This window comes from Dipodomys ordii, unplaced genomic scaffold (assembly GCF_000151885.1).
Source record: "Dipodomys ordii isolate 6190 unplaced genomic scaffold, Dord_2.0 Scaffold26, whole genome shotgun sequence".
Taxonomy (NCBI): domain Eukaryota; kingdom Metazoa; phylum Chordata; class Mammalia; order Rodentia; family Heteromyidae; genus Dipodomys; species Dipodomys ordii.
The window spans coordinates 6,366,081-6,379,238 of record NW_012267242.1 but is presented as its reverse complement, the minus strand read 5'-3'; the positions used below and the strand labels follow the sequence as shown (position 1 = coordinate 6,379,238).

Here is a 13,158-nt window from a genome sequence, read left to right as displayed (position 1 = left end):
TGTCCCTCAGCTCTTCAGCTCAAGGCGAGCGCTCTACCACTTGAGCTACAGCGCCACTTCCTGTTTTCTGGTGGTGTATTGGAGATAGGAGTCTCACGGTCTCTCCTGCCTGGGCTGGCTTTGAACCGCGATCCTCAGATCTCAGCCTCCTGAGTAGCTAGGATTACAGGCGTGAGCCACCAGCGCCCGGCTAACAATTTTCTTGAGTTCAAAAATTACCAGAAAGCTAGGCACCAGTGGCTCACATCTATAATCCAAGCTATTCAGAAGGCTGAGATCTGAGGATCATGGTTTGAAGCCAGAACAGGCAAAAAATATGTGAGACTTTTATCTCCAATTAACCAGCAAAAAGCCAGATGTAGAACCGTGGTTCAAGTGGTAGAGCACTAGCCTTCAGCAAAAAAAGCTCAGTGAAAGCTCCCAGGCTCTGAGTTCAATCCCTAGGACCTTATTTATCAGATAATCTAATTCCTGCTCTATGAATCGTTTTTCAAATCTCTTTTGGCAGAGGAAGAGAATTCTACCTAAGAACTCCAATTGCACACAACAGTTTCTCCTGCATTCATTCTTTTACTTAAAATACCTGTGGGAAATCCAGTATGCAGTAGGCATGGGAGACACAGTAACCTGTATTTCTATGAAACGGATATAATACATGTCCAACAGTTTGAGAAGGGGTGAGAGTGGGGAATAATGGGGTTAAAAAGTGTAAAAAAAAAAAAAGAGAGAGAATGGATCAGAGATTGACAAGACTGTGAGAAAGACATCTTAAGAGTATTCCAGTGAAGCTGTCATAAGCAGAAACCTCAGCACAGGAACATTCTGAATGCCTCAAACCAAGAATATCAAACCAAGAATATAAAATCTTCATGCAGGCTAAGGATCTGAAACCTTATTCTGAGATAGGAAGCCACTAGATTATCTTGAGCAAATAAATATATGAACAGGAAAAGCAATTAACTCTTCCAATTGTGTAGCTATCTCCTGGAACAAGGAACAGTAACCGGTCCGTAGGAAATAAAAGGTTGCCTGCAATTCCTTGTAACCTGAAAGACAGGTGCCAAGAATACAGGTAACCCAAAGAGAAGCAGCAGCCAACCTATCAGTGTTGAAGGCCTCAAAATGTAACCTTTCTTTCATTACCAAGCGTCTCTGATAGGATGTTATCACAGATTATTTTTATTTATCCCTCCCCCCCTTTTTTTAACCACTTAAGTCTTTTTTTTTCCCCCTCCTGACTATCTGGTCCCTAATTCCCAAACGCCACCATCCACTTGATGAGCAGGACTGGTCAAAAATACCTTGCTTGCCTCTTCTGAACCTTCTGCTACTCGCCCCTGGGGAGCGATCTATCCACTCCTACCATTTCAAACATCCCACCTCCCCTCCCCTCATCCTTTGCTGGTAACTGTCTCCGTAGCACAGGTTAAGTTTCGCCCGTTTCCCTTAATAAAGACGTCCCTGGCAATAGCTAATAAAACATTAGGAATGCAAAATGACGAAAGTCAGCGGCTCCCCGCACCACACCACCTTCCCACCTTCTCCCACGCCGGGCGCGCAGTCCGGGCCCACGGCTCCAGCACAGGCCTCACCGCCCGGCGTTCCCCTCAGCCGTCAAAGCTCGGCCTCCACGGCTTACCCTCGCTCCCGGAAACAGCTCCCGCTTCATCCTCCAGCTCCGACACGACCGCGCGAGTTACCCTTTTCATTTTCTTCTTCTTCTTCAGAGTATGTTTCAGTTTCTTCCCCGCACTCACACGTGAGTCTGGCATGGGCGCAGCCATGTTTCCCTCGCCGGAAGTGCTCCCGGAAAGTCACCTCGGGAGGCAACTAAAGGGACTTCCGCCTGTAGTTCCGGAAGAAAAAGGTTCCGGGCCTTGATTGGCAAGCCTTAAATCCCAGGGTTCGAGCCTACGAGGGTCAGCGAGACGATTGAATGAACCCTTGAGGGTCCTTAGATGAAGTCGGTTCCAGGAAAATACTAGTGGATGGACAGCCTTAGCCGACTGTTCTGCCATCCCGCCCAGGTCCTACCCTATTCCGACCCCATCAACTTCCTGTGGCGTCTTCCCTCTGCTGCCTTATTTACTGTGGTTTTGGAATGTCCCTTAAAGCAGGAAAAAATGCGTTCAGAATCGATAATTAGGGAGGAAAAGGAATCCTCATTTCCCTCCCATCGAAGGCTCTCTCGCGAGGTCTTATTTGTTTATTGAATCAAAGAGGCTGCTTCTGAGGAATATCTTACAAATGTCTCCAGTTGCAAACTCAATGGAGTCTCTCTTTCTTCTCAGTCTAACAAGTTGAAAATCCCCAGGAAACAGACCACCGACTCAAAAACCAAATCTTAACTGTGAGGTCATTTATTAGCAGCGAAAAGAAATCTATCAATAGCCAATTATAACCGGCTGGGACTACTTCTAGGCATCAGGAACCCCAGAGCAGCCCCAAATAGCCACAAGCCGGATGTTTTTATACCCAAAAATGGGGGGTGTCATGTAAAAGGAATCATTCCAAATCTCCTATGTTTTGCAAGCCAAGAGAATACAAAAGCAGAATACAGAAGCAAAATATCTGGTGCCAGCAAAAATGTAGGTGTCAGGCCCACTGCTCAGAGTAGAATTGGCTGCCCACAAACGACCTCTGATCCTAAGTTCTTCCTCTTAGGGCCTTTTGTAACTTTGTCTAGCAGTTTCTTGCTATGGCTTCCCAGCACCATCATAACCCCTACCCTGGCTTTCCCAGCACTACCATGGCTCCTCTTATGCGGCTGAGTGCCTCATTTTATTTACCTTATTTTACCAGGTGTGAGGAAATCTACCTGCACTGTCTCCCACCCAATGTCCTAGGAGCAGAAAACTGGCCACAAACTGGTAACAATGACAGGTACTGCCTGCCTCTGCCTACTTCCTTTGCCTTTCGCCTCTACCCTCAGCTAAGAATCTGCCCCTTCTGTTCCACCTAAAATTTTGGATTCTTTTGTTGTTGTTGTTGTTCAAGACTGGGATTCAAACTCACTATCTGATGCTTGCTTTCACTCATTGGCAAAAATAGTAGGTCCACACTATTTATACCCAATATAGTTGGAATAAAGGTCAAATTCCAATATGGATCTTTAAAAAATGTAATCATTGCTAACAAATCATAAGCAGATCATAAAAGAAGGCGTCTCTAGATGGGTTAAGACTCAGTGGTAGAGCATTTGTCTAGCACACACGCCTGTCTTTATAAAGAGACTTGAAACCTAAGTCAGACATCTTAATGCAAACTCACACCTATAGCTCTTGGGTGCTCTTGACTACTGATTTTGTTGCTGCCTATTAATACAGATAATGTTTTTTTATGTTTTTTTAATTGTCCCACTTTAGCATTAAGAAACCTCTATGTCTTTGCTGAAGGAAAGGGTTTTCATCTCAGCACCAATATTATCTCCAGCTGCCTTTGACTATGGTCTCATAGTAGTTTAGTGCCTTTTGGGTTGTTAATTACACAATACAGCACACTGAGTAAATCTAAAGAAAAGAGGTTTAGTTCAACTATGGTTCTTGTCTCTGATGTAAAGGATTGCAGTGATGGCCTGGTTGCTGATAGAGTTCTGAACTGGTGCAAGGACTCTGATTCCCTTCTGATTTTTTTTAAAAAATTAATTTAACTTAATTTATTTTTGATCCTGAAGATTGAACCCAAAACTGTGTGCATGCTAAGTAGGTGCTTTGCCTCTGAGCTGCACTCCCAGCCCTACCTCCCTTTTTTTTTATAAAGCCTCTAGTATTCAATCTTGAGTGCCCCTGTTTGCATCTAATCCTAGTCACCTAAAGACCGACTCCCCCCCCCCCCACATCACAAGCACACCACTTTCTGCCATCTTTATAGTTCACAACAGAGGTTCAATTTCAGCATGGATTTCAGAAGGGACCAGCCAGATTCAAACCACAGCAACTTTTAGATATATATTAGGATGACTTTGGGTCAGAAGCTATTTTAGATAACTACCTGAACAGGAAATTTCTTTTTATTTCATTCTATTGGGTAGCTCATTATTTTTTAAGTATCTTTTAAGTAGTTGTGCAAAAGAGGAAGGTTCTTTTTAATATGAAGAATAGTAATTGAATCTGCAGGGATGGGAATTCATATTTAGAAAAGGCATTAGTAATACCTTGCTACTGTTTCAACATCTATTGATGCTCTGTTCTCACTCCCAGGAAAACCAACAACAATGACACTGAGTATTTTTCATTTTGTAGAGGAACTCAGTAATGGTCCAATTATGTTCTCTAGTAAAGGGTTTCTCTAATTAGTGGATAGAACTTGCAGGAAAGCTATGACCTTTTGTTCCTTCTTTCGCTAATGGAAAAGGCCTTGTACAGTGTAAGGATGGGCATAATGAGACCATGCTGAAGCCCACTAAATAGGGTAATGAATATATTCTGACTATTGTTGATTTTCTCCAAGATAACCAGAAGACCATTCTGTTGACATCAGCAGATGCTTTGTGTGTAGCAGACTTACCTATATTTCTTCCTTTGAACTTGAAATTTCTTCCTGAGTATTTCTTATAAAATGGAGATCGATTGGGGTATTAGGAGCTAATTTGACAAGCTGCTAGAAATTTTGCATCCAGAAGAAAACAACACACACATACAGAGAGAAAAGGGGGGGGGAGAGAAAGAGAGAGAGTGTGTGTCAAAAGGGGCACATGTAGCCTGGTTCTCACTGGAAAGGAGTGTAACAAATTTTCCTCAAATCGCAGTTCCAAGGTCAATCTTAATAAAAGGTGGAATTAAGAATTCCCTTCTAATATAGTAATAAGCAAAGGTTACAGAATCTGAACAAGACAAGATCCATTGACATCAGGCGTTGTATGACATTGAAGAGCCCAGTTCAAGACCTGAGGGAGAACTTGAGAAAACAGGAGAGTGAACATGTTCATAAACGTGCTGGCTGCTCTTACACTCTTCCCAGCGCCTCTCAATTCTATTGTTCTTCCTCTGTCCTTGCAACATCTCAGTCACTCCAAACTTTCATCATCGCTCCAGTGGACTTTCTGCAGTCAGCTCTCAGCAACTCCCCTGCGTAGCTTAGGGATATAGTGTACTTTAAAAGTGCATGCCGGGCAGTCATTTCTGCTTCTCTTTTGGCCCTTTTGTAGCCTTCCTGGCCCTACAATAACCCCACAGCTCAGCACTCCTCAATCCGCAGAGGGACAGCATCTCTGAGCATTTTTGACTGTCACCTTAGGAGTGTGCCATTGCCATCTAGTGGCTGTGCTGCTGAACATCCCACAAGGCACAGGATAGAGCCTCCCTCACCAAGCATTATCTGGCCTCCAATACTCATGGTGCTAAAATGGAGAAATGCTGGACATTCGCCTTGGCTCACTACCTTTTCTTAGACTGCTCCTTCCTTGGCTTATGCTTCAGGCATGCTGAATTCAGGTTCCATATGTTTGTTCTCTTACCTCCTATGTATGCTCCTTTGAACGTGCCGTTCACTCTGAAGGATGTGCCTGTTTCCCCAACAACTCCTTCTCATCATCGCATCGCTACCTTCAGAATTCCTTTTGGAATTTGCTAGCCTGGGGGAAAGATGGCCAACTGTATTGGCCTTTGCATTTTCTTTGCATACATTAAATCATTCATTCTTCATAGCTCTTGATCTCCTCATGAACTATTATTATTAGCTCCAGCTTTATATAGGAGGAAAACAGCCTTGGAGAAGGTAATGGAGTAAAATGAAATTTCATCATTAGCACCTTCATGTCTCACTTACTTGGCTGTTGTAACTCTAGGGGCTGTGTTTTCTGGATAATCACTCTACAATTTTTTGTGTGCTAGTACTGACACTTGAACACAGGTCCTCACACTCTTGCTTGGCTTTCCCTGCTTAAGACTGATGCTTTACCACCTGAGCCACGGCTCCACTTCCTGCTTTGGGGGAGGCAGGGAATTAATTGGAGCTATGAGGTTCATGAATGATCCTTCCCGGGTTGGCTTTGAACTGGGATCCTTACTTAGATCTAGGCCTCCTGAATAACTACAATTATAGGCAGGAGCTACTAGCACCAGTAACGATACATTTATTCAATGAAGAAGTTTACTTCTACAGCAAGGAATATCGCTTGCTAAATGAGGACTCAGACTTCTTACTTTCAAAGTCCGTATTCATTTTACCACATCATGATACATCATGAATCTGTAGTTACCAAGGCCCATCCTTAATGCGCTTCCATTTCTGCTTTCACTGAAGGTCTACCTGCCTACTTGGCTCTTAATCTGTGAGTCATAGTAATAGGATATATGATAACAGGGGAGGAAACATTCATATCAGCAAAGCAAGAGGAATGCACATGGTGGTTCTTCATTTCTCTATCTTCCTTCAGCTAGATGGAACCCCTGGAATTTGGGACTGGTTCTCTAATGAATCTCTTTGGCCTTCCTGCTTATAATGAAATATTCCATTTTAACAGAACTTACCTTATTGCACAGAAAAAATTACACAGCAAGAGAAAAGTTCTTTAAAGCTATCCATGTTTTATTTCTACAGTCAAGAAATGTGCATTTAAGGAAGTAAAGATTCTCTTGCTGGCCTGCTAGATGTGTATATGTATGTATAGCATAGTAATCCAACCCTGGACAAATCATATATAATGGAAAATGTGTGTGTGTTTATGTGTGGTGCACTTGTATGCATGCATATATGTGGAGATCAAACCCAGGGACCTATGCATACTAGGAAAGTGTTCTACCACCAAATCATCCTCAGCACTTCAATGGAACTTGATAAGAAATCTGTTATTCTTAATCCCAAGCACTTTGCTTTCTGAGCCACAGCTATGTGTTCTGGTAACTACCCCAAATTGATAGGGCTCTGACTGTCTTACCTTCAAATGATAGCTGCTACTAGAAAGGTTTGTGGGAGAAACTAATAAACAGTAGCCTTGTGGAGAGATGCTGACATATTTGCTAGGGACAAAAATAGAAGGAATTGGTGGATACATTTTTCCATTTCCACTTCACCAAAAAGAACTTAAAGAAATTCTACATGTAGTACTTAGGCTTGCCTTTTCCTGTCGTTCCTAAATAGCATTACTATAGTGGTGTGACATTGAATAGATGTTTAGAAGATGAGGGAGGGAGAGAGAGAGTGCCCATATAAGCCAGAACTGCCTTTCACACAGTCAGACTCAGGAATAGAGACCCTTGTCTAGGGAATGGCCAGAAGAAACTAGGAAGAGAGAAGTAGCCAGGCTTCCTAGGGTTATTAAAAATACCACAGACTTAAAATAACAAATTATTTTTTACAGTACTGGATATAGGAGTTTAAATACTGCTCACCTTTGTGATTAAAACTTCAATGTATCTTTTGGAGGTTACAATATGAGCAAGTAATCACCATCTCTTTCTCCTCCTGGGACTAAACTCTTGTGCCATTGTGTCTTCTTCCTTTTTCCTTCACACATCTAGCTAGCCACTCCACAGGCCACCAGTATTCACAGCCTTAGTGGATGTATGCTGTGAGCATCTATTTCAACTGTCTTTTGCACAGTAAGTGCCACCTCAATTGGAACTGGCAGGTTGAAACTGTGATGGACTGGCTGTTTGTTGTTGCTCTAGAGGAGGGAATGGATGGAGTGAGAGAGTGAGCAGCCAGCAGTGCTGCACTGGTCTAATTATTCCCAGCTCTTCTCCAGGCTTGGTGGCTACAGCTACCCCATGTCTATAAGCAACCAGGACCCAGCATGCCTCTGAGCAGTGGCTATTGAGTTTGTGAAAAGCTTGCAGTCATTAAACATCTCTTGTTTTTTATAGTGTGTGTGTGTGTGTGTGTGTGTGTGTGTGTGTACTTTTTTCCTTGTTCATTTTTTTTTCATTATTGCCGGTCATGGAGCTTAAACTCAGGGCTTGGGTGCTGTCCTTGAGGGTTTTTTTGCTCAAGACTAGCCCTCTACTGCTCTCAGCCACAGCTCCACTTCTGGTTTTCTGGTGATTAGAGATAAGAGTCTCTGGGATTTTTCTGCCCAGACTGGCTTCGAACCACCATCCTCAGATCTCAGCCTCCTGAGTAGATAGAATTACAGGCATGAGACACTGGTGCCTGACTTTTTTGATTTTTCCTTTTGGGTGGTTCCAAAGTTTATACACAGGGTCTTATGCTTACTAAAAAACCAATCTACCACTTAAGCCATACCTCCAGCCTTTTTTGTGTTTGTTTTATCTTTCAAGTAGCATCTCACTTTTGCCCTGGGCAGACCAAAGATCCTCTTACCTCTGCCTCAGGCATTGCTTTGATTATAAGCACACACCACATTTTTTTAAACCAGGCTGGCCTGACTTTCTTCCTGTGTAGCTGGGAGGACATATGTACATCACTATGTCTGGCCTTTATTTCTTGTTCTTTACCCCACCTATACTCAGACAGAAGAAAGGACAGAAATAAGTACTTGCCAATAAACAAGGATCCTATTATGCTTGAAGTCTCTGTTGCAATTCCAATATAAAATATCTTCCTCTCGGTAATATTTCTCAGGACCAGGAAATCCTAGAAGAAGGAAGAATGATTTTGCTATTATTGCTGTATCAACTTAAACCTATCAATATATCAATATTCTGTTGTTGTTGTTGCTGCTGGTACTAGAACTTGAACTCAAGTTCTTAGTACTGTTTCTTAATTTTTTTCCACTCAAGGCTAGTGCCTTCCCACTTGAGCCACACATCCACTATGGCTTTTTGGTAATGAATAAGAGTCTCATGGACTTTCCTGCCTGGGCTAGCTTTAAACCAAGATCCTCAGATATCAAACTCTTGAGTAGCTAAAATTACAGATGTGAGTTACTAGTGCCAGCTCTATAAATATTATTTAAAAACACATAAGTTACAGATTCTAATACTGATGCACAGTGACAGGGAATCAGGATTTGGAGATTACAATTTCATTTTTTTATCATAATTGGGGAATGGAAGTCCTGCTATAATAGAAGCTTTAAGCACAAATAAACATACCTATCTCCCCTGGAATACTACATTATTCCCAATTAATTAATTTAGTAGTAAACATACATGAAATATAGATTAGACTCATGTAATCCGTATTTAATTTTTTTTTTTGGTCGGTCGTGGGGCTTGAACTCTGGGCTTGGGCACTGTCCCTGTGCTCTTCAGCTCAAGGCGAGCGCTCTACCCCTTGAGCCACAGCGCCACTTTCGGTTTTCTAGTGGTTTATTGGAGATAAGAGTCTCATGGACTTTCCTGTCCAGGCTGGCTTTGAACCATCATCCTCAGATCTCAGCCTCCTGAGTAGCTAGGATTAAAGGCGTGAGCCACTGGCACCTGGCTCGTATTTAATTTTTATACTATTATTACTTTCAGATTGTGGGCTTTAAACCCAAGGTCTTGTGCTTCCTAAGCTGTACATCTACCACTGAGTTGTGACTCCAGCCCTTAGAATGATATTTTAATTTTTTGAGGGGGTGGTGGTCTTGGGGCTTGAGCTTCTTTTGCTCAAGGTAAGCACTCTACACTTGAGCCACAGCGCCACTTCTAGTTGTTGTTGTTGAATAGTGTATTGGAGATAAGAGTTTCATGGACTTTTCCTGCCCAGGCTGGCTTTGAACCACCATCCTCAGATCGCAGCCACCTGGGTAGCTAGGATTACAGGCGTGAGCCACTGGTTCTCAACTCTTAGAATGAATTTTTAAAGGCTTTTGAAGAAATATTTTCTGTACTGACATGGAAATTATACAGACTAAAACAGATGAAAGTTATGTCCCTCTAGCTATATCTAAATAATAAAAAACATATAAAATTCTTAGTATTTTATCATTACAACTACAACATATTATATATATATATATATGTATGTATGTATAGTGTGTGTGTGTGTGTGTGTGTGTGTGTGTGTGTGTGTGTGTGTATGTGCACTTGCAAGCGCACTAGCATGTTGGTCCTGGGGCTTGAACTCAGGATCTGGGCTCCATTCTTGAGCATTTTTGCTCAAGGCTAGCACTCTACCAACTCTACCACTTGAGTCACAGCTCCACTTTCACCTTTTTGGTAATTAGTTGGAGATAAGAGTCTCATGGGCTTTCCTACCCATGCTGGCTTCAAACCATAACCCTCAGATTTTAGCTTCCTAAGTAGCTAGTGTTATAGATGTGGGCCATGAGCAGCAGGCAAACTAAAATATTTTAAGTTGAGTTAATAAGAATTATTTACTCCAAGAGATGAATTTCTCTAGAGATCTAAGGGAGAAAAAAATCTAGGACAGTCACATTTAAATTAGTACCCTCTGCCAGTCTCTTTATTTGCATTGTACTGTATTTCCTGCATGACAGTTTTGCTAGTGTCTTTAATGTACAGATGTGCAAAGCTATTTACACTACTAAATTTATATACCAAAGCTACTAAATAAGAAAGAGTATAATTTCCAAATTATAGACTTATCAACTCACTACCCTATACTGTCTTGCCATAACTCAATGAAAAAGTTGGCCATGTCTGAAATCTGAAAATGTTCTTTGCCATTCCCACCACCACTCTGTTCTTCCACCCTCCCCTCCCCCTACTCTCCTTTCCCCTTCCACTCCTCCCTCTGTCTCTCTGTCTTTCTCTCCTTTCTCTGTCTGTCTCTGTTTCTTGTCTTGTCTGTCTCTGTCTCTCTCTCTCTCTTAAGGATTACCACCCGAGATCTCACTTTTGCATTCTTTATTTTTATGCACTAGCCTTTTTATTGCAAATAGGGTTCTAAATCTTACTTTAGAAATGGATATTGCATTGCATGTGAGTGCATGTGTGGGAGAAGCTATCAATAATGTTAGTTATGAAAACTGATCATAAGTGTTTTTAGTCCATTAGCCATTTCCCTTTATTTATGCCCCTTTCAGGAAGGATTTGAAGCCAATATTCAAAAGATGAAGTTTGGATGAAGAGCAACACAAGAGGATATAAAACACTGTCACATTTTTTCAGCCTGGAAAATATTTCTTCCTTATATTATTTCTTTAAACAGCTCCTTGCAATAAGTAACCCCTGGGGGAATAAGAAATGGAGAGAACAAGGATTGTGCCGATTTGGTATTATTTAATATTTACCTTTCTAACTTTCCTTTAAAAATCATTATAATTACTCTTAAATTTAACAAATTACATATTATGCCTCCAATAAATATGCCAATAGGCAACTCACACATATTTGCTCCCTTTCATCTAACTGAAATTCAGTGCATGATTTATTAGTAAAATCTCATTGGCTCTTCTACTCCCCATAACATGCAAGATGAATAGTTGAACTTGTAAGGAGATAAGGCTTCTCGTCCCTTTCTTGGCATAAGTGGCTGTCAGTGGTTGAGAACACACTGGTGAGTGGTTACCAATTTAATGCCTCCTGGAGGCAAATGCTCTGTTCTGCTGCAGGGAGAAGGCTGTGGAAATGGCAGCTCATGGGCTTCTTGGTACATCACCCACGCTGTAGGTAGCAGGACTGTGGCAATCACCTCCCAGAGCTTTGGTGATAATTTTACAATGCCCAAGAGAGAAAACAAGCCTGGCAGATAAAAGTAAGAATACTTCTGCTGCAAATAATAACCCAGTTTGCTTTCATATCATCATAAACCCAACAATAATGTATATGTAAAGGACGATGCATTTTCTCCAATAGGTTAATATGCATCTAGAGGGTCTTTTAGGGAAAGAATCAAATGTTTAGCGGAATGTCTAATAAGAAAAAAAGCAGTGTTGTAAGTCAATGTTGGGCCAAATGTCTCACTTGAGTGTTAAGCTCAATAGTGAGCCTCTGACTCCTACATTTATTTCCATTAATGATGATGCAGATACCTTGTTGAAAATCTTCTTGCAGACCCCCAAAGAAAGCGATGTAAGTCACCCATTCCTTCTCAGTGGAATCATTTTCTAATTGAATGTTAAGATCAAAGTTTAAGTTTATAAGAAAGAAAAACAAGTGCAGATAAATAGATATTATCTGCCATCCTTATGAAAATTCATGACCTGCAGTTTTATCAGAGGCCTTATAAGAATTCTAATTGTGAAGTATGCAGAGCTATTAAATGGCTAGTCTGCTTCAGTCTCTTGATAAGAAGTGAGTTAAATAATTGTCCTGTTTAACTTGAGCTTGTTAACCTTTAAGGTCAACTAGTTTGAACATACGTTTAATGAAATCCTGGAGCCAGAATTTATGATACTGCTGCTGAATGTTAAATTGGACAATTTACATAAGCAGGACATTAACCTTCCAAGCACTAAATAGCATTTTAGCACTTAGCCGCTGGGGACAATAAGGGACATGTTCTATATATTTGTGATTAGCTTGCCTGGAAACTCTCATGATGACCAATTGGCCTACCAAGTTTAGCAGCATAATTAAATGAATGGATTCAGCCTAAGTAAATTATCAGTGCTGTGTACAGTATATCATTATAGTAGGAAAGGAAAAAAAGATATGAATAATTTAATAATACATTACTAATTTATCAATGCTAAGTGACTTCCAGGAGCCTCTTTGTAGTTCATTGTCTTAAATTTGATATTTGATTTACTGTTCATGGGATTAAAACTGAACCTATTTCCTCTCTTAGCAAAACTGTGTAGAAGCAGGTTTTTATTTTATTTATTTGTTTATTTTCGTGGAGAAAAATCTGCCTTTTTCTGCGTTGGTGATATTACAGAATACCTACTACTGTGTGGTGATGAGCAGGTCAACTAGTAATTTGTCACAATCAGATGTATGTAGTCCCCGCTACTCCTTAGCCTTATAGAGGGGAGGGCATTAACCCCCCTGAGGGTCTCACAAGCCCAGCTTGCAACACAGCAGCAATTATCATTATGGCTTGGAAGGGTCAGGCACCAGGGAAAGCAATTTGCGCTCACCTACGAATGTTCTGCTGACTGTGGACAATCAGTCTGTTGGGCTGACTAGCCTGCAGTTACCTTCTGTAAACTCAGTTGAACACAGCAGTGTATTGAACTTTAATGGTCAAGTAACTATTTGGAGAAATACTATGTCACTCTTAAGTCAGAGGGCCCTGGATCCTTAGACATATGAAGTATTCCAAGTCACCTCTCAATTGTGTCAGCCTCAGTCCCCAAGTCTTCCTTTTATTCCCAGGATATGCTGGGTTTCTACCTCTCATCCTTCTCTTTCAGTTGTATTC

At 41.3% G+C, this 13,158-nt stretch overlaps 1 protein-coding gene across 1 annotated transcript in view; it reads right to left on the bottom strand.

The window, feature by feature from the left end:
* Rrp15 (ribosomal RNA processing 15 homolog (S. cerevisiae)) overlaps positions 1 to 1,797 on the bottom strand; it is a 33,010-nt gene extending 31,213 nt beyond the window's left edge. The window contains exon 1 of the mRNA XM_013015388.1: positions 1,640 to 1,797. Coding sequence (XP_012870842.1) covers positions 1,640 to 1,784 — 145 coding nt within the window. The 5' untranslated portion in view covers positions 1,785 to 1,797. The remainder of the gene's footprint in view (positions 1 to 1,639) is intronic.
* Between the last annotated feature and the right edge of the window lie 11,361 nt (positions 1,798 to 13,158).